The sequence below is a fragment of the Calonectris borealis genome, chromosome W (assembly GCF_964195595.1).
Source record: "Calonectris borealis chromosome W, bCalBor7.hap1.2, whole genome shotgun sequence".
Lineage (NCBI taxonomy): Eukaryota > Metazoa > Chordata > Aves > Procellariiformes > Procellariidae > Calonectris > Calonectris borealis.
The window spans coordinates 3127457-3152388 of record NC_134351.1 but is presented as its reverse complement, the minus strand read 5'-3'; the positions used below and the strand labels follow the sequence as shown (position 1 = coordinate 3152388).

The window sequence follows — 24932 nt, the reverse complement described above, 5'->3', positions numbered from 1 at the left end:
TCTTCTAATTTGTGAATTAAAGGAAACTTCAGAAGGATGAGGTCTGCTGGCTTTGAGAAGAATGACTTCATTACCAGAAACCACTGCAGGTTCTTAACAAATGGAGTTTAAAGGCCAAATGTGTTAGGACGGACTTATTCCTTAAATGTAGTATAATTAAAGCAGTTCTGTTTGAGACAATTCAGAAGTGCTTTTTTAGTGACTTCAGTTGATTTGTCTTCTTCCAGGAGAAGCTGGATCCAAACAAGTAAAGACAAATGTGCCAGTTGGGATTTTCATATGAAAAGATATACACAATACTAATTTACATAAATGTGTATTAAGCTAATGGCCAGGTAAAATTTTTGCCTTTCTGATTAGCAAAGAGAAATAGAGTTAGTCTGAGGTCAGAACATAGCTGAACTATTTGAACAGGATTATTAAATAAAGATGACAGATGATTCTGGTGTGCATTCATGCTTCTTCACTATTCAAATTTTGTTTAAATCAATGCCCCTTGATTCCCAGTTAGTATTTTCACTTGGTTTCATCCTACCAGTATAAAACATAGGAAATCATTGTCACTGTTCTCCTTTTCCTGATTCAAAGCCTGTTCATCTAATAATCCCTACCTTTCTATATGTACATACTATGTGTACATGTATATGAACTATAATCTTTATTTAAATGTTGCTAGGGGGAAAAAAAAATCTTATATCTAAAACTGTGCAAGCAGTGTCTTAAGCATGTTTTAGCTATCATGGGACAAGCAATGCAGTTTTTTCATGTGCTTTTAATATCCTGCACTTAGCTTGAAAATAAAAGAAGCAAAAAGCCACAGACTTCCTTAGAAACATGATCTGCAATTTGTTAAAAACAATTCTAATGTAGATATTTTTTCCTCCTAGGTTTTACCAAGAGACAGTACATCTAACACTTAACTTGGATCATCTCTTGTTCATCAGCTTGAAAATCATAACAGCCCCCAAAACTGACATTTGATCTGAAAGAAAAAGCTGTGACAAATGGACAATATGTCTATTACTAACACGCCAACAAGTAATGATGCTTGTCTGAGCATTGTTCACAGCTTGATGTGCCATCGACAAGGTGGAGAGAGTGAAACTTTTGCAAAACGCGCAATTGAAAGTTTAGTTAAAAAGCTAAAGGAGAAAAAAGATGAATTGGATTCTTTGATTACAGCTATAACCACAAATGGAGCTCATCCTAGCAAGTGTGTTACAATACAGAGAACGCTGGATGGGAGGCTTCAGGTTAGTACAAGTGAAAATCAGATGTTTTCCTCCTAGTGAAGCTGGAGCAAAAGTGAGTGGCGCAGGATCCTAGAGTGTTGAGGAAGAGTAGCTCTTCTCTTGCATCCCCCCTCGCCCCCATGTGTAGGCATGTTTTGTGGCTGGAGCTCTGGACTGCTGCAGTAGTTGATTATTTTTTTTCAAAAGGAGCAGAAGGCGTTGGATCAGCCATTCTAAACGAGTGTGTGTGTGGCAGTAAAAAGCAGGGTCACGTAACAAATTCGGCTGTTTATCCTGGTATTTTCACTACAAGCTTCTGGTAGCTCTGTGTTGGTCAGCAGTGTGAAGAAAGACCTATGATCCCTTGCTAAGGTACTCCAAGGAGTCTGCACTGAGGATTTATGTTAGCCTTATATCGTCAGTACTCAGTACCTGTATAGCTTGGGTTGCGATTTCCTTGTTTCAGGACAGATGTCATGTTTGCTGGCTAGCTTTCTGTCTACCCTAGAAGCATATTTTTTTTTTCCAGTATAATGGATTGGCATTCTTCTACTTGTAAATTCCTTATAGTGTAGCTTAGTGCCTTGTTCCTCTTCTTCTGGGGCAAAGCTCCTTCATCATCCATGGTGGGGAAGGTGACCATACATACTACATTAAGCACAAATTCTGCTTCTGCCATTTTGTATCCAGTATTTTTTCTTAAGAATCACAGTGTTGACTTAACCGTAGCAAAACCCTAATAGAAATTTATTTCTGTTGAGTACAGAACTTGGGTAAACTGTACACCACCTTTTTTTTCATATTTTGATGATGGAGAGAGGTTGTGTTGTTGTTTGTCCTCTTCCAGCTTTGCTCCTCACTAAGTAAGGTGAAACGTCTTGCTACTTTCCCAATCAACTTTTGTGTCTAACTTTTTAGGTGGCTGGTCGCAAGGGATTCCCTCATGTGATTTACGCTCGTCTTTGGAGGTGGCCTGATCTTCATAAAAATGAACTCAAGCATGTTAAATATTGTCAGTATGCTTTTGACTTAAAATGTGACAGTGTCTGTGTAAATCCTTACCATTATGAGCGTGTAGTATCGCCTGGCATCGGTAAGTAGACTCTTGATTTAAAATGGAACAGTGGGAATAAAATGTAAAATGTTTTCCTTTTGAGTGTAGGAAATACAGGCCTGAATTAGAACCATTAACTTTTAATGATCTAATTACAAATTACTCTCATATGCTCTTTTCTGTCGTCTTAATGGAATTATTCTTTTACCTTTATTCCAGATTTGAAAGAACAGTTTGTGGCTTTTGTTTAAGCCTTTCTGTTGGCTTTGCACACAGTTGTTAACGTGTATCCTAGGAATAACTTAGCATTGATACTTGTGTTGTGATGGAGGGGGTATAATACGTAGTGTCTGTAGTACTAATTTGTAAAGGCTTATAAACTTAAGGTTCAAACATTGTTTAAGATCTCTGTGTATATAATCCTCCACACCCCCTTTTCTTTTTCTTCTTTTCAAAGATCTCTCAGGACTGACACTACAGAGTTCTGGTAAGTAGTTCTGTTTACTATTGCATTTCTATGGGCACAAACTGTGTTAAACTCTTCAGTATGTACACAGTTTATGCCTGTGTATCTCCTTGGGCGGGAGTATAGAGAGCAGATGGAAATGCATTTGTCTCTCCGGTTTTGGAAAACTAGCTAAGTAGCATATGAGAGGCAAGGATTGATGAATTCTTTAAATTAAGGCTTCGGCTCAGCTTGTAGGTATGTTCTGTTTTCATTGCCTGCAACTTACAAACCCCCAAAAAAAGAAAAACAAAACTCTCACTGTTGAATGCTGCTAACTAAAAAAAAAGAAAGCCAAACACCCAAAAATGTGTGCAGCTGTATCATACACTAATTAATTGAATTGGGAATAATAGAAGCTTATGATTTAATAAGTAATTTAACAAGAAAATAATAGAAATTCTGTAATTAATGTGCAATTGAAAGAAGCAGTCTAATATTCTTGCTTTCCTTGAAACTTGAGAGAAATTGGACATTAAATGTCCAATGAACATTATTCAGAAATCTGAGATTGTGCAGCTCGTAACTGCTTTATTTCAAAACTAGTTTTTTTTTCCTTCCAGAAGAAATTCATAGGGAAGGAAATTTGGGTAATCCAATGTTTTTAGCACATTATTAGAAGTATTCGAGCAAAAATGACTTAAAAAAACCCAACCCAACAAACTTCACAAGCTTTAACTTGTGTGTTCATCTCTGCTAATTTGCATTGTTACCTGTGTCTTCTGAAAAATGATCCTTTTGTGCAGAATCAAAGCTTACTAGCCAGCAGTTAAATACATTATAAGTGTTTCCTTGTCATGCTACTGTTTTTGCAGCAGGAAACAGAAAATTACTGTCAGACTTTAGTATATTTAAGGCTGCTTTAAAAATGAGCATGGGAGCTAATGTAATTTGAGAGTTTTACTTGAACATGCTCAGTAGGATATATAGAAATAAATTCTTGTGGTGATGGTAGTAATTTCCTTACGCTGTATGTGGAATATTCTGAGTGGCTACATTGTTAAATATAGAGTAGTGTTATATTGTCTTTGAATGTGAATTTGATGTTTCTAGTCAATTTGGATAGGAGTTGCTTAAAATTACTTAAGGGATGCATGAAGTTTTTTGTGCTATGTTCATGAATTTCATTTTTCGTAGGAGCTTTATGTATGTTTTTACTTGCATACCAGGAATTGGTTTGTTAGCTACTGCATTAACATATATTTAGGTGCTTGACAAAAAGCATGTTTTTTCCCTTTTATTAACCGTATCCAATCACACAATGATGGAATAGAAAGTAAAATGCTATTGGAGTCTACTACTGTGGGACTAAACTGCTTGTTTGATAGCAGTAAGCAAAATAAACAGTTTGCTTTTCAATCCAGTTATGCTTCAAAATATCCTACTGCTGACTTGAAGTGTTTATTTGTTATTTAGAGGAGTGCTTTAACAATGTTTATATAGGTTAAATCCTCCAGTAGTTTTAATAGCGTTGTTATTGCTTGAAAGTAGTACTGCAGTTTGTAGTTAAATCCTGAAAACAGATTTGCTTTGCATGTTGAACCGTTTGCGTCTTCACAGCTCCGTCAAGCATGTTGGTGAAAGACGAATACGTTCATGACTACGAGGGGCAGCCGTCATTGTCTTCTGCCGAAGGCCATTCAGTCCAAACCATCCAGCATCCACCAAGTAACAGGGCATCTACAGAGCCTTATAGCACCCCAGCCATGTTAGCTCCTACTGAGGCTAGCACTACCAGCACCACTAATTTTCCCAACATTCCTGTGGCTTCAACAAGTAAGATCATCGAGATTATATGAAATAATAAACCGTGAAAATGTGAAAGCTCAAAGATAACCGCTGATTTTTTGCCAAAGTAGATCTTGCCTTGGAACTGTGCTGCTGCCACGCTACGCTGATAAAGTGTGTGGCGATATGATCTTGGCAGTCTCGTAAGTGTTAACATAAGGTTTTAACTTGGAGTATAATTTGAGTAACTTTTCCTGGTGACCCAGCCTTTTTTCAATGAGACTGACACTACGTGAGTGTTACAAGACTGTTTTGGGTATGCCAAAGATTCGGTGATACAATGCTAAAATGATTGACCACTGACAAAACATTATGGCTATTATTGGAGTAATTGCTGTAGGAATGGAAGAATTTTATTATTTTATTACAACAGCAAACGGGACAACAAATGGATACGCTGTAAGGTGACAGTATCGAGAGGTTTTCAGACAATTCTTTAGTGTTCCACAGCTGACAAAATGAGTCTTCCAGTTTTAACTTGATTATTATTTTTATAATGGCCCACTGTACTACCAAAGTGACAGCCCTAATTAATATTTTCATGAGTCCGTTGGAGTGCTGTGTTGAAGTTTTTCTTACTTTTCTGTGTGTATTTGGTACAAGTGGAAGAGTCTGGTTTACCAACATCAAACCTCACGCTTCACTCCAGCAGGACAGTAAAGCAGTTATGTACGCAGTGTCCTGCAGCCCTAGTGTAGGGAAACCATGAAGTTTGGAGGGGTTTCACATACTCTTCATCATTTTAATATCAAAAATGTGTGAATGTAATGGATTTCCTGTTACCAAATTTGAATTATGGTGGCATGGTGTTTTGATAACGTTCTTCAATTTTAGCTGACAACTTTTTTGCTAAAACTAATGGTGGTTTTGCCAAGCTGAGATACGATGTCTGTATTTATCGCCAGCAGAGAAAAAAGGATAGGCAGTTTAATAGTATTGCCTTTGCACAACAGTTTATAGTCAATAACTTTTTCTCATCAGTGCTGTAATTGTTGGAGCCAAGTAGACAGGAAAAAAAAGCTCGGTTTTAGGTTTTATTTCAAGTTTTCAATGTGTTAAATTCTGCTGGCCACACCAGTTTGAGAGTGCAAGTGTACTTGTGAAACTGCTGATCAGTTTAGTGTTAATGGCTGAGCTGAAGCCTTTTAAAATCAAATTCTGTTAACCTGTTCTGAAATATCTGTAGTTTTACTTCAAAGCTTAGACAATTCTTGAAATATTTATTGGGGAGAAAAAAAAACCAGCAGCTTTCTCAGGAAGGAGTCCAGTGATGTATGCAGCTCTATTCAAGCACTATTTTTAAAAATAAAATACTGTTCAGTATGTTTTGGAGGAACGTAAATTTAAACGAGTGTCCTCCTTAGGAACAGTAGTTATAACATGCTGAAAATAAGCCACTTATTGGATCTACTGTTGGCCTGTTTGGATTCATACCAAATCTACTCCAGCTATGTTATTCAGTAAAACCTCTGACATCTCTTCTTCTTTCCTTTCAAACTGAAAAATGAGATGTGAACGAAACAAAGATGCGGTTGATAAACAGAGTTCTCTGCATACTTCTACTCCTAAAATATTAAGGGTCAAAATTAGCTGATGCAGAGCATCTTGCTTCAAGTTTCCTAAGACACTCTGGTGGGTGGAAAAAAATACGGAAACCAAACTTGTAGGAACTGTGTATTGCAGTGCCCTTAGTTGGGTGTATTTTCCTACCCAGTAGTGCTGAGCTCTTCTTAATTAAAATTTTGGAACGTTCATGAATAGGTAGTGTGTTCTTTTACCAGGTCAACCTACCAGTATATTGACAGGTAGCCATAGTGATGGACTCTTACAGATTGCTTCAGGGCCTCAGCCAGGAACTCAGCAGAATGGGTTTACAGCTCAGCCAGCTACTTACCATCACAGTGAGTATATACATATGTGCACTCTTCTTAGTTTTCTAAAACCAGTTTCCAAATGTTCAGGAGAAATAGCGGATTAGAAGTGAGATGCGGAAAAACTCCCTTAAAAACCAACCACTCCTTTCTTTTTCTAGATAGTACTACAACTTGGACTGGAAGTCGGACGGCAGCCTACACACCTACCATACCTCACCACCAGAATGGCCATCTTCAGCATCATCCACCTATGCATCCTGGACATTACTGTAAGTAGTGCAGATTTTCAAATCACTTTGTTTTCAATTTTTGTTGAACGGTGGGGACTCATTTGTGATTATTCTTTACCCTCAAATCGTTTTTTTTTCATTATAGAACTACCATTACTATGTTTAGTATATTCTGTCAGTTAAATAGGAAGAGCTTGATGGACTTTCCTCCGTTAAAGCAGCAGAGATTAGAAATTCAGATAGCTATAGGCATACCATCTATATTATAGGTGTCTTACTATACCTAACAAAACTAGCATTTCCTTTCGAAGTCTCTGTTTTTAAAGCTTTGCAGTCTTGTAGTAAATATTTCCTTTGCAGAAAAGGAAATTGATTCAGAATGTGTTGTTTGGATATTTTTCTTTCAAAACTTGGAAATTCCTGGCTGTTTTTATTTTCTAGAAATTTTGAAGCCATGTGTTAATGATGTAAAAATCTACGTTAAGCTTTGGAAGACGTGTCCATGTACACTAGCCAATTTGAAAGAACTTTGTGAAAGCTCATGTAGTAAAGTACTTGTCAATAAAGTGGTCTGGCCACAGCCTGATTCATGAGTACATTTGGCACACGAATTGAAAAACTTTTTCACCTCTGAAATAGGACCACAACCTCTTGTTTTAAGGTACAGGCGATGGGAAGAAAAAAAAAAGTGATCAAACTTCTAGTGTAACTGTCTAGCACAGTATATGCATTATAAGAGTAGAGTGCAAAAAAATCCCACCCAAATTAAAGTTTTTCTAAATTTTGTGGCAAAAAGAACAGTTCTTTGTTTCCTAATATAACACTTAACCAGATCACCTGTTTGCAGCAGTCATTGTTAGTGGAAGGGAGAATATAGTGTGAGTTGATGTTAGAGTGAATTTTCAGCTTGTCTCTGTCAAGAAAATTGTGGTTTAGATATGGTTATTAGGTTTTATTATTTTGTTCTGTTAGGATCCCACTTCATGTATTTTATTTGTCAGAAATACCAGGACGTAAAAACTTCAGTGGGGCTGTTGATGCTCTATCAATGTTTCTCAGTGCATGTATCTTTCCAATTAATATTTGTAACTGGCCGATGATACCACATAGAGCTTTTCTTGGCTGCTGCAATTTCTCACTTCAGAAAGTCGCATGTTTTGACACCTACCAACGTTGTGCCTGTTTTGACATCTTGTTGCAAAAGCTGCCTTTGCTTATAATACTATGTTTAAGTCTTTCCTTCTTGTTCTCTGCTGCCTGTAAGGATCCTAGTTAGTCTATAAAAGTGGAGAGAATAAACTGACCGATACCAAGATCATATTTAGTATTTTTTTCTTTAGAAAATGAGTTCTCTAGGGCTTTCTTATAGTCAAGTCCACAGCATGCTGGGCAACTTGTTCTGTGATCGATGAAACTAATGAAGTGTGGTTTCCGACAGATTTATATCACATGCCTCTATACAATGATTCTCTCCTTGCCCAGCTTGGGGGAAGATGTGAAGCCTAAGTCCTATTTCTGTTATATCTCCATGATACGTCTGGTTTCTGCTCTCTCCTGGAGCTGGGTCTCTGAGCAGCATGCAGCCTTTCCTCCTGGGATACTAATGGAGCTCTTTGCTCTGCTCAACTTCTGAATTTTTAGGAAACCTCTAAAAGTGTAATTCTTCTGTGGGCATTTTTCTCCCCTGTCAGATTTGGCCAATTGATTCAGAAATTACTGGGATTTATAACATCTGGCATCCTCACAAGTCTTTTTTCATAGGAAAACAAGTTAAGAAAGAAAACCTTATTTTTCCTTGTGTAAAATAAATTGCATGTTTTCTTTTAAAGGGCCAGTTCACAATGAACTTGCATTCCAGCCTCCTATATCAAATCATCCTGGTGAGTAAAATCTAATATGTAATGCTGAGTATTGTGGAAGCTAATAACTTTCTGTTTCAAGTCTGATTTTTTTTTTTTTTAAATCGATTACTCTGAAATTTGTGAGATATATATTCAAAACGGGAGGAAAGAAGGAGAGGAACCATTTTGTGATATGCTTTTGAATTCGGACCTCTGTTTTGAAATAGTGACATACTCTGTGAACTGAATTTCATTTAGATGCCCAAGTCAAAAATTGCAATCCTCAAACCCATGCTGAGCTGGTTCCTACCCTGAAGGTGTCTGAACTCTGAACGTCCTCGATCCTAAACTTTGCAGGGTGCCTGAAGTTGTACTTTTTGCCTGCTTAGAAACATCATGGAGTTTAGGTCATGCCAAAGCCCTCTTGGATCCATGATCTAGAAGTCCATCATCACAGCCAGATACCCTGACAGATAGGTATTGCCCTTCTTAGCATTTTGGTGCTGAAGTTCTTCTTTGGACTTTTGCATACAAGCTTGCTCTTTCCAAGAGTCTTCATTAATGGTAGCAGTTCATGGAACCAAAGAGGTCTTGTCTTGTGGTACAAAGTGCAAGGTAGTATTCTGTTTTTAACAACAGCAAAGCTGTTGCCTGCACAGGGAGAGCTGCATAATTGAAAAGCCTAAAAGTTTAACTTGTTTGTTCATTGGCCAGTGACTAAATCAGTACCAGAAATAAAACTGTTGATAATTGTTGGTTAATTGCTGTTAGCACACAAGCAGCAGTTACACATACACAAAATCACTTTGTGTGCTTTGTTGGGTTTCCTTGCTTACTTGAGTGTTTGGGTTTCAGTAGCATCCTCTAGGGAGTCTGGGTTTCCTTTCCTCACATGGTAGCTTTTTCCAAGTACCATGTTTCCTTTGTAGCCAGTTTTTCTTTTTAAAATAGTATGAGTTAAAAGGCACCTCTTTGCTATTAAAACACGCCATTTTGTTCTGCTCCCTTGTTTAATACTTCCTTGTTTTATCCCATACCTAACTTTCTTGTGTGCAGACAAGATCAGTATGTGATCTTCGATGTTTTTCCCCCCTTGCGTGGCTTTCCAAATCTGGTTTGCTTTGCAGGGAGGATAGAGAAAACTCACTTCATCTAGGAGGTAGTAACTCTCATATCTTAAGCCAGATCTGTTTGAGAGTTAGTTTCTATCAGCCTAGTCATGAATAGGCATATATGTATTCTTTATGCTAAAGGAGGACAAAATCAAGCTGTAGTCATAAGGTGCAAGAATGCAGATGGCTTACAAAATCTAACTGGAATTATAAACTGTACAAAGACTTGTAAGATCTTAACTACAAAAAACCCTGGCATTGATGTGTGCTCAAATAAAAAAGACAAGCCCATGTTCGTTGTAGTGTTTTTCTGTGCTAGACATGTCTTTGTCTATCTAAACTTGCTTATGTGAATGTGCGCTCTTACTCTGAATGACAAATGCAGTTGCAGAAGGCTTAGTTGATTGTTTGGAATGGGTTTATAGGGGGGTTTGTGCCTTTCAGTCAGTTAATTGTATGTATTCTTTAGCTCCAGAATATTGGTGTTCAATCGCATATTTTGAAATGGACGTGCAAGTTGGGGAAACATTTAAGGTCCCTTCAAGCTGTCCAATTGTTACTGTTGATGGATATGTGGATCCTTCTGGAGGAGACCGTTTTTGCCTGGGCCAGCTTTCCAACGTGCATAGAACAGAAGCCATTGAGAGAGCAAGGTATTGTGCAGATCCCAAAAGCTCCATCTGTCTGGGTATTTGATAATATTTTGTTTTGCCTTCAGTGTGTGCCTCCCTTTTGAAATTACGAGTATGGTATGTTTCTTTTAACTGAATTAACTACAGTAGAGTATATAGAATGTATATACTGTAATACATTCAAAATGTGAACTCTGTGACAAAGACCTTCAGTGCTTTGCAGTAGCGCGTTGCTTTTCATTGCTTACAAAGGCTGTGCCTTCAAGGATAAAATTAGCAACTCGTGCCATTATGTATGCAAGCTGAATATTAGCTCTCCACACCATAGAGTGATGCGAGAATAACTGCCATATATAGATTTGTCAAAGGAGCAAAGGAAGGTTGATAGAGAGCTAGCTGGATTTTCATTCATTCTCACCATGCATGTGTTATGCTTTGATGTGGAAGCAGAGAGGACTGAAGCGATCTTGCAACTTTTTTTCTTCTTTGAAACGAAAAGGAATAAAATGATTCCATGTCTTCAGAAATGTCGCATTATGACAGTCAAAATGCTAGATTGCTGTAATACGATCCAAATGAACATACAGTTCTGCATTAAAATGTGGCTTTGTATATGTACTTGAGTGACTTTCTGTACTAGAATACTTGTGGGATTTTACACTTCTGAACAGTGTTTGGTATCCCAGCTCTGTATTCTCAGTGAGTAGTTGCTACTCAAATATCATTGCTTCTACATTCTGTGTTTCTCATAGATCTTTACATGGTATTACAGATGATTTTTTACTTTGCAGATTTTGTGTAACTATATACTAACTTATACGTAAGATAGTAACTACAATTTCAAGTCCTTGTATGAGTGGAGTGTAAATTAAGATATCACAGATGACTGGAGAATTGTTTATGTTTATTTAGTAAAGGTCTGATTTATAGTATGTATACACAGGTGCATTGGAACTGTTCTTGTTTTTAAGGTTGCACATAGGTAAAGGCGTGCAGCTGGAGTGCAAAGGAGAAGGTGACGTGTGGGTTAGATGCCTCAGTGACCATGCGGTCTTCGTTCAGAGTTACTACCTGGACAGAGAAGCAGGACGTGCACCAGGGGATGCTGTTCACAAGATTTACCCAAGTGCATATATAAAGGTTGGTTTGATGTTCCTGGATGAAAATTGTGGGGGAAATAGCACACATTTGGTTCTTGTAAATGTTAGGGAAGCTATGAGATACTGAAATAAATGTAACTTGGCTTTTGATGATCCTTTAAAAAAACTGAAAACTTTCCATTTGACAAGTCACTTAAGATGACTTTTTTAAATGACTCTAAACTGCAAGTATCATCGAGATACTATGAAAGTAACTAATTTTATATTTTGTATTTTGTCACAAACAATCTTGATAGCAGTTTTTTGTATTTTTAGCCTTACAGTTTTAAATTAACTGCTACTAAAATTTTTAGCGTAGGTTATCTGTTTCTTTACTCTCTCTTCAAAACAAGAAAAGCTGGGAAAGTATGTATAAATGCAGTAGAAGTGTAAAGTGTGTGTTAAAGTGTTATGAACATGAAGTGATCCAGAGGTCACAGAAAGTTGCATGGAAACAAATTATTTTCAGGAGATTCTTATTTGGACATGCCTCTGCATGTCCAAATTTTATTTAGGACAAGTCACACTTGTAAAAAATCGTTCCTGAATTAGAGAGAAACTGCTTGAAGTTTGCAGTGTTGTTTCTTTCTTTTTTTTTAAATCCTCAGTTTTGCAGGCAGGTTGTGTAATGAAGGTGAAAGAAACCCCACCAGCCTCTGTGTACGAGCTTTCTAGTATGAGAACAGAGTTCCTGTATATATTAGTGCCAAGTCTGATCACAAAGATATAAAATGCCACCAACCTGAAACCTAGCTGCAAGCTTCAGACCTATCAATTATTGATATTTCTTTTGAATAGACTAAACACATTTCAGTAAGGCAGTGAAGAAGAAGAAAGTCTGACAAAGTTAAGCAGGACTTGTTGGCTTCCATTTTTATTTATATGCCTATTTGCTGGAAGTCCTGGAATTTAACTAAAAAGTCAGGATTTTATCAGCCTGTAGCATCCTTCAGACTTTGATCCTGCAGTTAGTTCCGCACAGGGTACTGCTTTAGCCTGCTCAGCTTAGCCAGGTTCTGGTATTGCCAGTGGTGGTAACGTCATATGAGAAGAGTCTCTAAGAATCAGCTTTAATGGGTTATTTCTGTTAGAAATTAAACTAGTCAGGGAAGGTTTGCTTTTACCCAAGTGTATGGTGAGACTGTAGAAATTGCTTTGCGAGAGCAAAAGTCCAGATTATTGGAGATGGGAGTTGAGGAATTCTTTCCTCCACTGATTTTGGTAAGTCTACATAGTTTGATTTTTTTTTTTTTTTAAAAGGTGTTTGATTTACGCCAATGTCATCGTCAGATGCAACAGCAGGCTGCCACTGCCCAAGCTGCTGCTGCTGCTCAAGCTGCAGCAGTAGCAGGAAACATCCCTGGACCAGGATCAGTAGGTGGAATAGCCCCAGCCATTAGTAAGTACATTAACTGCTTGGCATCCTTTTTTCCTTACCTGAAAACAAGTAACACAGCTCTCCCTTATAACAGCATCCCCCACCCATCCACCCACTGCCCCTGCAACAGTACAAATGAACTTGGAATGAGGTAGCAGGATTGGGGCGAGGTGGGGCTGGGGTGGCATCGTGGTAAGTCTGTATTCATTCACTTTGTACCTGCTCCACACACCAGTTTTCGCTTCGTCGTCTTCAGGGGATGTTGGATATGCAGTACAACAGAAAACATTTATATTCAAGGTCAAATACCATAACCCTATTACTTTAAACAGAGGTTCTTTTGGCTGCTTAGACCCAAGCTTGAAAAATGATTTCTGAGATCTAAGCTCCTAAAAACATTACTCAAAGCAATGGGGGTTACTGAGTGACAAAATCCTTGACTAGGTTTAGGGAAACTTATTAAGATTCTTGAGAAGAGGAAGAAGAAAGTGTGATGGTGTTTTTCTCTTTCTTTTTTTTTTTTTTTAAAGTTACTCTGGGCTAGAGTTTTCTCTAGAAATAGATCCTTGAAATTATACCTAAGTACTTTTGAAAGTGTAAGTACTTACATGTCTCAGACTGCTTTATGTGCCATAGTGTTTTCTGGGTTCCTTGTATTGCCAAATGGCTCTTTCCAGCTATCCTCCAAATTGCTGAAGGCATTTTGGGGAATGTATTTAACTTCTGTCTTAGCCATACTTCTGATTTGAAATTTGGCAGCTGTATTCATCTTCTTATTTTATTAGATGTAAGTAGTGTAATTTGTTAACCCAGCTTCCTGCAGGTGATCAGTCTTGAATTCTTACGCTGAAAACGCAGCATTTGGCAAACCTCAAGAATAAGTGGTTTTTTACCTTATTTCCTAAATAAGGTTTACATGCATTGTATCGCATAAGACATTAGGTTTCATCACGTTTGCTTTATTATAAGGAGTTTTATATTTCAACACACTTTCAAGATTGCAGAACGATGAATAAAAAACATTTAATTGGAAGAAATGCAAAATAATTGCTGCGTTCATTGTAGCAGAGATCTAGAAATATGGTTTGGCCTTGGCTGTGGTGAGAGGGAATTGTGCATGAAGAAAGAGCCAAGCAAACAGGAATGGCTAAACAAACAGATGATAAAAGAGCATGTCTGTGAACACTTACTTGAAACCTCTCCTGTTTAGGTTTGTCAGCTGCTGCTGGAATTGGTGTAGATGACCTTCGCCGCTTATGCATACTCAGGATGAGTTTTGTAAAAGGTTGGGGACCTGATTACCCAAGACAGAGCATCAAAGAGACACCGTGCTGGATTGAAATTCACTTACACCGTGCCCTCCAGCTTCTAGATGAAGTACTTCATACCATGCCTATTGCAGACCCACAACCTTTAGACTGAGATCCCTCTGCTGCACTGCTGTGGGCCATTATATTGTGAGGATGGTGGATTGTAAAATACAATTCTGTTTATAACCTGAAGATATATTTTACTTTTGTTCTGCTTAATCTTCTAAAACCAGGTTTTAAAAATGTGTTTGCCGCCTTGCTCTTAGCAGAAAGAAACTGAACATGCAGAATTTGGATTTCAGTTATTTTCAGAACTTAATTGTCATAATACATGGCTCAGGGCTTAAAGTGAAAGGTAAACGCCTTATAGAGACTTTACAGTATTGGGTTTGTTCCCTTTGAAACTTTCCTTCTCTATTATGGCATCTTGGTGATAAGCCTCACAGGAGCCTTTTGTATGCAGAATATATATTATATATATATTTATATCTGAAAATTCCTTCTAATAGTTATAAACAGTTACCTTATAGCAACTTTAAAATTCCAGCTGATTTGTGATGTTCTTTTTAGGGAACAATAGTTAACAGAAGACTTCTTTATTTTGTTGACTATCTTGTTATGATTTTTCCAGATTAAAACGTAGAAGCTGCCAAAAAGTGAGGGATGAGACATACGTTGTTGGCATTGATTAAAAATGGCGAGGAAAAGAAATGTGGCTTTTCCTTCACTAGTTTTTAAAAAAGGTATCTTAGATTTTTATTTATATAGACACGTGAGTTTTAAAACACTAAAGGAAATGGATACTTTCAGTGCTGGCACTCAATTTAAATATAACATGAAATACCCAGTCTGCAAAATTGCCACTGAAATTGCATAATGAGTACCTAATGGCAGGAACATATTTTCATAACTACTACTGACTTCTATGATTTTACTCAAGTAAAACTTGGCAGGTATTTTAAAAAGTTGCATGACTCTTTTTACGTGCATATACCATTAAATCATGTATAATATTACATCAATATTTAGGATCCAGTTTTTGTATCTGTTCACCATTTCCACTCAGGGCAAGATGGCAAACTTGTTTTTATACCTCTTGGTTATTTTAAACCCTATGCCATCAATGACCGTATCAATTGGCAATGACTTTGTATAGAGAATTTATAGTAGAAAAAATGCAAATGTATTGACTGTATGACAGATACAATATGTATGCTTTCTCTCTAGTTAATAGTATAAATAAAATTATGAAAACCCTGATTTTTATAAATTTAGTTTGCTTCTATTATGTAATTCTGCACCTTGAAACCATTGATCTTGAGTGATGGATTACTTTCCTTTGCAAGACCAGCAGCAGCAGGCAATAGTAGGAATTTTTGTTGGTTTAAACTTGCCAGGAAGCAAGTCCAATTTTTCTTACTTTCACTGCTTCTCAGTAAAAGCGTGTCCTGAGGATCTCTTTTTTTGGCTATTTGATGGGGTATGAAGAGGGAGCAGGAATTCCTTATTTTTCAGCATGTGTGTAGGGAGTTGGAGCTTAGTAAAACAGACTTAGAAGTACGTAGACTCCAACTTAAGTCCTTCAAGCGCTGCCAGTTCGGTCTGCCTGCCGTACTGTACTGAGCCGACCTGGCAGCACAGTTGTAGTGGTTAACATAAGTAGAAGTCTTGGAAGAGATTATTCAGAAGCTTTTTGCCAAGTTTCTTGCGTAGTTTCAGGAATCTGTAGAGGGCTATGACACACGGTGTTCAGGTATTGCTTCCCCCATACGCTGAAATTCTTATGAAAGAAGTCAGCAGCCACTGTTTCTGTCCTAGATGCGGAAGCACAGAAGGCAGATGACTTCAGAGCGGTGACCAGAAATGGATGCGTTTTCTCCATATTTTCATTAACAGGGTTACCTTCTTCAGACTAACTTCTAATGAGATCACTTTTTTCCCTCTTACGTGGCAACTTCTAGATGTTTGGAAAAACAGTGTTTGCTTTTCTCAAGGCCTTTAGTTTAAAACCTTTTTCGTTTTCCTTTCTCTCCTAATGATCTAGTTTGTCCGAAAAGCAAGCTGCTTCAGATTCTTGAGGAACACTTTCAGTAGAGGATTCTGACTACATCCTCAGAGAAGCTTATTAACCAGCAGCTCGGTTACGCTTCATCCACAAGAGAAAACGTGTTTTGGGGGAAGAAATGAAAAGCCTGACTACATGTTCTCCGTGCCAGCCTCCCTTTTGAACTGTCTGCCCTGCTCTTCTTACTGCTGGTTCAAGGTGCCTCGGCTTTTAGAAGTGTCTAGCCTTCCGAGTGATGAATTGCTTGTAACAGACTGTTCATTTGATTAGGAGTCCATGAGCTTACTCCCTGTTTACCTTTGTGGTTTTGCAAGGTGCTTATCTTGGAGGATGACTGATCTGTGTATGGCTACTTCACAGAAAACCCTTTGTACCAGTTGCTTACGTTTTGATTGTGCCAAACGTTGAAAAAATAGTGAAAGATTGCTTCCGCCTGTTGGTGTTCTTGCCTGTATTGCAGTCTGAAAGAATTCAGCTGTTAAGACTAGGGGTTTTTGCAGATGTTTTGCAAGTCTCCTCAAGTCGCTACCTACAATGAATGGTACCTACAGTGTAGTATTTAGATGGCCACAAACGTTCAGGATAGAACAACAAAAAAATGTCAGATGAGTTTTATCAGAACAAAGAAACCACAGGCTCCACATCAGGAGAAATCTGAATATTGTGAGGCAGTAAAAATACTGAAATGGCATTCATCTTGCCCGTCAGGCAGTTACCGATAAGATGCAATCGTAACTGTTAAAGGGCAAAATGAGAGAATCTCATTCTTAGTTTTTAATATGCCTTTAACTTAATTTTTGTACTCTTATTTCTTATGACAAGGCATAAAAGGCAGCGCATAATGGATTGGAAACCCTTCAGCAGCAGCACATTGAATCTTTGACAGTCTTGCATTTATGTCTTTTTCTGAGATTCAAAGAAGAGCTACAGCTACTTGACAGCCGTGACGATCCCCGTATGCACTGTAGGCAGGGATGTCAAGAATGCCAGAATCGCGTCTCCTCTTCAGCTCTGAATGTCTCAGATTTGGTGAATTCTACAAGTATTTTTTCAGCTAGCAATCTCTTGCTTGCGATCCTGTTCCCACGTCTGCTCTGCTTAGTTCTTTCTATGAAGTAATTACCCCTGTGTTTCTCACCCTCAGTTATGCACTCCTCAAAAAAAGCATTGTGCTGGAGTACTTTGTAATTTCACTTCATGTACTGGAGAGCTGGGATTAGCACCGGAAGGTTTAGACGGCTTAAGCCGTGTTATTGTTAGTTTTGAAAGCGAGGGCATTTGAAGTTAACTTGGTAGAGATGTGGGAGAAGAAACCTTTTTGCTGGAATGGTTTAAAAATACTTGAAACAATTCTAACAGGAATCCCTTGGAAGGAGCCGTAACCGCTAAGCGGTGCTGGTTAGAAATGGTTGTTCCGTACATCACTTTTCTGGGCTTGATAAGAATGATGTGCTCAGGGACCTGGACCCCCGGGCTGCGATAGAAATCACTTCATTAATGGCTCTTGCGTACTGAAAAGCTGGGAAGTACTCTGGCTGCTTTGTAGAGAGGGACCTAAAGGAGAAAGGAGACAACGGTCCCCCCCAGTCACAAAACAGGTCTGTAGCAGCAGCAGTCATTGAACCTGTGTCCAACTCCTGTGCCTTACCTTTGAGACCATCTTACTTCTTGTGACACTTCGAAAGACGACAGCGTCCTCTCTGCGTAGCTCAGGAACGACTGCCTCAATTCTTTTACTGGGAACCATTAAAAAATTCCTATGCCAGTGTATGTAGGGGGAGGCTTCTGCCTCTGAACCCTTCAAATGTTGTTTACGTCTTGATGGTGGTCTTTATTGAGACATCTTTAATCTCTTCTTTGAAGAGTAAGCGCTTTAGAAAGGACTGTCTCCTTGATTTGCATTTTTACTCTGCTACGCAGAGTGACTGGGATCGCCGGTCACTTCTTTAATGCAACCGGTTAAAGACAGCCAGATGGGTCTTCCTCTAAGTGGGATTCAGACTTCGTTTAGGAAATCCTCTTTCCTCCCTGCTTCTCTTGTCAGGCCCCATGCTACTTAACATCTGCTCTATACAATTATAAGATGCTTAGTTGTCAGGTATTGTTAAGGACACAGTTTTTGAGAGGTTACTTTCTTTTTGTTTTTTAAAGTAAGACTTAAACATTAAAAGCGATGGTCTTGCCTGGTCCTGCTGATAACAGGAGTGTTTCCATGACTGGTAGCAGGTTTTTGAGGACCATGGCACTGTTCTTCGGCCTGAGATTTGGAGGTCATTTGTTGTAGGCATTTGCATTATTCATGAGCACTGAGCTGGTTGCTTCTACCCCTGATGCGAGTAGTCGGCACTTTGGTCCTGGACAGGGAAACGAAACCGATGGAAAGCACTTCTCCACCAGTCCTGTGGGAGCTGGATGCTGAATCCTTGTGTCCAACGCTATTCTTGATGGTGCGTTTCTGAAAATGATCCGGGAGGTGCGACCATGCCGAGTCAAAGGTGCCGCACACGATGCTGCTGCGGTCCCCGAGAACTGACTTGACTTTTCAGCGCTGTGAAAGTTTCACTTGGTGGGACCTGGCGGAAAGCAGAACTACTGTCGACAAAATCTCCAGAGGTTTTGACACTGCTGGCTGCTGTTGTGCCTTGTGAGTGATACATCGCTCCTAAATTTACAGGACTTAATTCTTTCAAGCTCACTGAAAACACCTAGCGCTTTCTTGCTCCAGTACCTTTTTCTGTGTCTTTTTGGTGAACTTTGGTAGCACTACTAAGTTGTGATTCAGCTGGATTGAGAGCTGCGAAGTACCCGTAACCCAAAACTCACCGTGAGAGGGTTTTTTGAGCATGAAAGCCTAGTTAAGCGTTTCTTCTTTTAGCCATTGCCTTTTGATAAGCGGTCAACAGAATTCCCAGTAGTTCCTTTGTAGCTTACTGTATGTTTTTCATTAGACCTAGTTTGTGGATAATATACTGTAGTTAACTTTCCTGAAATTCTGTAACAGAGTATGTTTTTGATTAAAAAAGGTAAAGATTCAAGTCTTTGGCTTCTTTATTTCATTCAGTGGAGAGCTTTTGCCCTGTTTCTGGCCAGCTGTCAGAACCGCGAGCTGCAGTCTTCAACTGTGTCGTGGCTAGCAGAGCTCTCCGGGGCAGGACTGGGATTTCAGAGGTCCTGGTCTCGGAGTCTCATGTGTCAGATACTTTGGTGCAACCAGAATTGAAGCCAAACCCAAGTACAGTGTCCAGCGTGGAAGATTCTCTGTGCACCTGAAGGCACCCAGGTACCAGGCTGTCTTAAGCTGCTGTGGCACAACAGTTTTGTGGGTGCTCTTATTAATGGAAATTCTTTCTTTAAAACTTTCAGCCAAGCTGTGTGTCTTGTGAGAGAGAGAATATGAAGTGGTCTCGGAGCAAGGACCAGAAGCCAGAGCAAGTACCAGGTCTCTGTGGCCCTACGTGTCGGTGAGTGATTGCCATCCATGGAGCTCTACTCCATCCACTCCTGCAGTCGCCAGGCTGCAAAAGTCTTCCCAGTAAATGAATAAAATACCAACCGTCACAAGTCTTGGGATCTAGGAATAAAGCAGGAGACAGGCGATGCATTTGTAATGCTCTGGGTCTCTGCTGATCTCGGTAAGCAGCGCATCCCATGGTTAGAGAAAGGGGGAAAAAACCAAAACAACCCTCTGAACCCCAGTAATTTATGAGCATGAGGCAGGGAGAAAATTCCTTCTTAATCGCAGATCTGGTGGCCTGTTTGATTCAGCAGGAACAGGTACGTTGAAGCGGCTTCAGTGCACACCCACTCTGCAGCTGGGGCTTCACAGGCAGCTGTGGAGGGATGGAGGGCACCGATGTACAAGTCATCGTGTGTCCTGAGGTGTGAGGCTAATTACTGTAATGCAAACGGTGATACTTCCCCCCGAAACATCTTCCTGGATGTATAGAAACATCAAATACTGAAGTTGTCCCCACAGATCAATTTCCCGTCACCAAGACTCCTGTTCAGTTGCACAGTCCCTCCGTAAGCTCCTCCATCCCCACCTCAGCCCAGTTTTAGCTCCTTACCTCTCCAGAAAGCTTTCCAGACTCTCCCTCCCGGCGCTGTTAGCAACCCTTTTGTAACTGCTGGCTGGTCGTGGCCAACGTAAAACCATTAGATCTCACACTGGTGTTACCCTCCAGAGCACCGAGCAGCTACGTGCCGGCACGTGATGCTGAACGTTTAACTCCCCTGACACGACCACGCGGCTGCAGGCTCGGGATAAATCCATGCCACGGAGCTAAAGCAGGACCAAAAAGTCTTAGTCTGAGCACCAGCTCCTCCTGACCCGTCATCCTGCGGGTGAAGTGTAGCCTTCCCATTTTTGGCAAAAAGATCACGGGTCTGGATTGTATTTTTTTTCATCTTCCCTTGTCCTGCACACGCAAACATTGTAGAAACACGTTTTTTTTTCCCCCCTCTGATGGCATGCATGCCGTACAGGGTGGGGGAGATGCTGTACAGGGTGGGGGGGATGCAGCATGGGGATAAACTGCCTGGTTTTCCCAGCTGAGCCCTGGCTCCGTTGCCAGCTGCTGGTACGGTGTGTGCCCACGGCAAAAACCCCTCTTTCGGCCTCGTCCGTAGCCTTGCTGCCGGTCGGTGCGGTTACCAGACCCCGCTAATGCCCCGCTGGTCCCGCGGCCCAGCTGCAGCCCGGAGCCGTGCAAAGCTGGGGAGGTTTGTACCGCTTGAACTGTGACCCTTCCTAAATGGGCTCGTACGCTAACGATGTTTGTGCTCGGCTGCGCCGGCAGTCGGAGGGAGCAGATGGCCGGGGCGGCTGCGAGGCCCCTGCGCCGTCCCGGCTGCTCAACAGCTCAGGAGCGGCAGCTCGGGCTCACGTGCGCGCCCGGTTTTATGCTTACCCGGCTGCCGGAGGTGGGAACCCCGACCCGCCCCGGGTTTGGGCAGGGTGGTGCCAGCCCGGCACGGCGAGCTGCGGCGATTTGAAATCCTGCAAAAACAAGAGGTTTGGGGTTTGGTTTTGGTGGTGGTTTCTTTTTTTATTCTACCTGCAGCTGCAGAACAGGAGCGGTGGGCGTGCTGCTCCGTAGCCGCTCCTGCAGAAGGGGGTGCGGAGGTGGTGTCACACGTGTGTGCCCTCGGAAGCCTTTAAGGGAGATGGGGCTGCTGGGTCCCGCGGCTGCTGGGGGTCCCCTGGCACGGAAGGGCTGGGGACAGGCACCACCGAAGCCATAAGCTCTGCAGTGATGTCCTGGTGGCTGTGGCACCGTCCCGCCTCACATTTGTGCCTCACGTCTGGGTCAAGAGGGCCTCTGCGCTGCCCAAGGGGCCGGTCCCCATCCCCGTGCCAGACCCCTGCCCACCCACCGGTGCCGCTCTCATTCCCATGGGAGCACTGGGGTGACCCAAGGGGCACAAGGCCGCCGTTCCGGGGAGTCTGGCCGGGGTGCTGCTGCGGGGCCATGGCTTTTGGGGGTTTTGGGGGCTGCTGTGCGGTGCCGGATGCCTCGGGGCCTCCGGGACGGGTGCCGCTAGATGTCCGTAGTGCTCCATCTGCCGCCGCAGGGAACATCTGCTCTGCGCGGGGAAAGGGGCCCGAGCCCACCCAGGGCCACAGCAGCCCCTCAGGGGGCTCGTGGGGAGCGGGAATGGAGCTTCCCAAGTTGCGCCAGGGCAGGTTTAGATTGGACATTAGGAGAAATTTCTTTACTGAAAGAGTGGTCAGGCCTTGGAACAGGCTGCCCAGGGAAGTGGTGGAGTCACCGTCCCTGGAGGTATTTAAAAGACGTGTAGATGTGGTGCTCAGGGACATGGTGTAGTGGTGGACTTGGCAGTGCTAGGTTAACGGTTGGACTCGATGATCTTAAAGGTCTTTTCCAACCTAAATGATTCTATGATCCTCCTTGGGTGCTCCTGGGCAGCTGCCACGATCAACTTGATCCATATATATTTTTATTTTTCCTTGAATTATGGACCCATGGTTGGTTGATGACCCAATTTCACTCTTTCCCTGACTTCAGGCAGCCTGACCTGCCTGGCTGCTGCCTCAGCCTCCACCTGCACATCGCTCCTGCTCCAGGCATTGCGTTCGGAGAACAAAGCTTAGACTTCCCTTTTGCTTTTGAAGCTTGGCGTTCCTCCTCCCCCCATCCCTAACGCTCCCATGCTGTATTTCATGCCATGGAGCAGTCACCTGCCGGCCTCAGTGCGTGGGCTTTCCTACAGCCCCTCGGCGCAGCTCGTGTGCCCAAAACCTTTTGTTTTCTTTGCAACGACCTGCACCCCGGCTCCTTCAGCTCCTTTTGCATTATCTATTTTAAACTTTACCCAAGCAGCTCCTGGAAACGCACTGCAACTTTGGAAAAAAATTGGACCAAGGATATTTTGGAAAAAAAACCAACCCAAACACCAACCCAAACAAAAAACCTCTCATTTTTTGTTTATACCAGTTATGCTTCTTTCAGGAGTGGAGCTCTCCGGCACTGGTATGGGATCCCGCCAGCCTGAGCCCTGCACGTTGTCCCAGAGCCGGGGCCGGAGCTGGGTGCCCGGTCCCTTGCCTCCCGCTGGCCCTGCCACCAGCTGCCTGCACCTTTGCCAGCACGACCGCAGGTCCCAGCCCGGAGGAAGGCTCGAGCCTTTCCTGCAGCCTCTGCCACCAAAAGCGCTCCCCACCTTACCAGCGCCGGCGGTTGTCCCGGCACCGGGTTCTCCTGGCGGCTCCGGTGAGCTGATGAGCAGAATTGCTGCAGGACGTGCAGGAGGTGCCCGTGGGCAGGGAGCTCCTTCCTGAGACATCCAAACTCTCCATTCCAACCCCAAAAGCCAGCTCGGCTCCTAAGTCTTGATCTGTCGGCGGTCTCATCCCAAGGGAAGCATCGCCCTTCTACCTCTGCCAGAGCTACAGACGACGTGAGCAGCCTCACTAGACCCAGAGAAGGGAGTTTTGGTTCCAAGGAGGGAGAGGATTTCTGAGCGCAGCTCCCTGCCCGACTGCTCGCAGAAGTGAAAGACCAGCACAAAGCACAAAAGGGATTTATTTTTAATTTTTTTTTTTTTTAAACTTAAAGCATTTTGTTGCCAGCTCCTGAGCTGTACCTACCGTCCCCGGGAGCAAGGTCAAACCCCGTGCCTAGCTGAGCAGGAACAGCCTAACCCTGGCTGCTTTTCAGGCCCCGACGGGAGATGCTGAGCCGTGCCGTTCCAGGCACCCCGAGGTACTTACAACTGTTAGCAAGCAATATCTGCAACACGAAGCAGAAGACAACCCTGAATTCCTTCCCCAGCAGCTGGGAGAGGTTTCCCACCCCTATTTCCCCCTTGCTCCCAACAGGGAGCTGGAGGAGGTTTCCCAGGGCAGGGACTGGGCTTTCGGACCAGCCAGATGCCGTTGCGGGAGGGCAGGACTGGGAGGCACCCTGCCAGATGAAGGTCCTGCGGGGCTTTTGGCTGTTGCCAAACGAGCCTCCTCAATGCCAAACCAGCCTCGCCGATGCCAAACCGTCCTCACCGGAGCCCTCCCTGCCTGGGGAGAGCTGCTGCAGGAGCTCCCGGGCCAGCGCAGAGCCCAGCCAGGAAAGCTTCAGGAAAACTTGGAGCTTAATCCTTCTTTAAAACTTCACCTTGAAATAAAAAAAATATTAAAATTGTTTAGCTCTCCTAACCAGCCCGGCTGGCAGCGGGGCAAGACCGGCTTATGCCGATGCCCGGTGGCGAGTGCTTCCCTTTCCATGACCAAGAGTTAAAATTCCAGGCGGGTTACTCACCCATCACAAGTGCTCCTGAGCATGGAAAAATAAATTCACTACAACAAATTGAGAACTGGAGGTTTTTTAAGCCCGTGCCTGTCTTATGCAACTTATGCAAGTAACCGCAGTGCTACTTGCTCTGCTAAATAAAATGTGTTGGAGGGGTTGGGATTTAAGATGGTTGATGTACATGTAGAAATAACGAGGTTACATCTCCCCACTGCCCGAGGTTTTATGTCTGAAGCTTCTTGCTGCAACACTAAAACCGCCCCAAGACCCACGTGAAGTAAATTTAAATACTCTTTGATCTCTTCCCAAGACTCACTATTAAAAAGGAGGTTAAAAAGAAATATTCTCCTCTCCGTCCTCCTGAAGAAAGTGAATAGAAAGTTTAGATTTGAGGACACGAACTCCAGTGTGGTGGCTTTGAGGACCGCAGGCAGATGCACAGTGTGCATTAATTTTCTCCATAGTAGGTGGCATGGGGCTGTGTTTGGGATTTGTGCTGCAAACAGTGCTGATAACACAGGGATGTTTCGCTCCTGCTGAGCAGGGCTTACACACAGCCAAGGCCTTTTCTGCTCCTCACCCCACCCGCAAACAGGCTGGGGGGGCACCAGGAGTTGGGAGGGGACACGGCTGGGACAGCTGACCGCAACTGACCCAAGGGACATTCCATACCATATAGCGTCATGCTCAGTATATAGAGCTGGGGGAAGAAGAAGGAAGGGGGGGATGTTCGGCGTGATGGCGTTTGTCTTCCCAAGTCACCGTTACGCGTGATGGAGCCCTGCTGTCCTGGGGATGGCTGAACACCCACCTGCCAACGGGAAGGGGTGAATGGATTCCTGGTTTTGCTTTGTTTGCGTGCGCGGCTTTTGCTTTACCTGTTAAACTGTCTTTATCTCAGCCCATGAGTTTTCTCACTTTTACCCTTCTGATTCTCTCCCCCATCCCACCGGGGGATGTGAGCGAGCGGCTGGGTGGGGCTGAGCTGCTGGCCAGGGTTAGACCA

The 24932-nt window shown here is 42.3% G+C and overlaps 1 protein-coding gene across 7 annotated transcripts in view; it reads left to right on the top strand.

Moving 5' to 3' along the window:
* The window catches only part of LOC142075132 (mothers against decapentaplegic homolog 4), a 32070-nt gene extending 9112 nt beyond the window's left edge, over positions 1-22958 (top strand). Inside the window, exons 2-15 of one of the 7 annotated variants that reach the window (XR_012670789.1) lie at positions 888-1253; positions 2151-2325; positions 2744-2773; positions 4352-4567; positions 6361-6480; positions 6612-6722; positions 8513-8563; positions 10106-10289; positions 11240-11408; positions 12668-12806; positions 13996-14242; positions 19222-19440; positions 19524-19621; positions 22634-22958. Coding sequence is in view for 5 of the 7 variants with exons in the window: in XM_075136170.1 (XP_074992271.1) it covers positions 1005-1253; positions 2151-2325; positions 2744-2773; positions 4352-4567; positions 6361-6480; positions 6612-6722; positions 8513-8563; positions 10106-10289; positions 11240-11408; positions 12668-12806; positions 13996-14207 (1656 nt within the window). In the remaining 2 variants the exon portion in view is untranslated. Of the gene's footprint in view, positions 1-887; positions 1254-2150; positions 2326-2743; positions 2774-4351; positions 4568-6360; positions 6481-6611; positions 6723-8512; positions 8564-10105; positions 10290-11239; positions 11409-12667; positions 12807-13995; positions 15370-16139; positions 19196-19221; positions 19441-19523; positions 19634-22618 lie in introns of those variants that run through there. The other 6 variants (XR_012670788.1, XM_075136170.1, XM_075136174.1 and 3 more) reach the window with 6 other exon arrangements.
* Positions 22959-24932: the final 1974 nt, after the last annotated feature.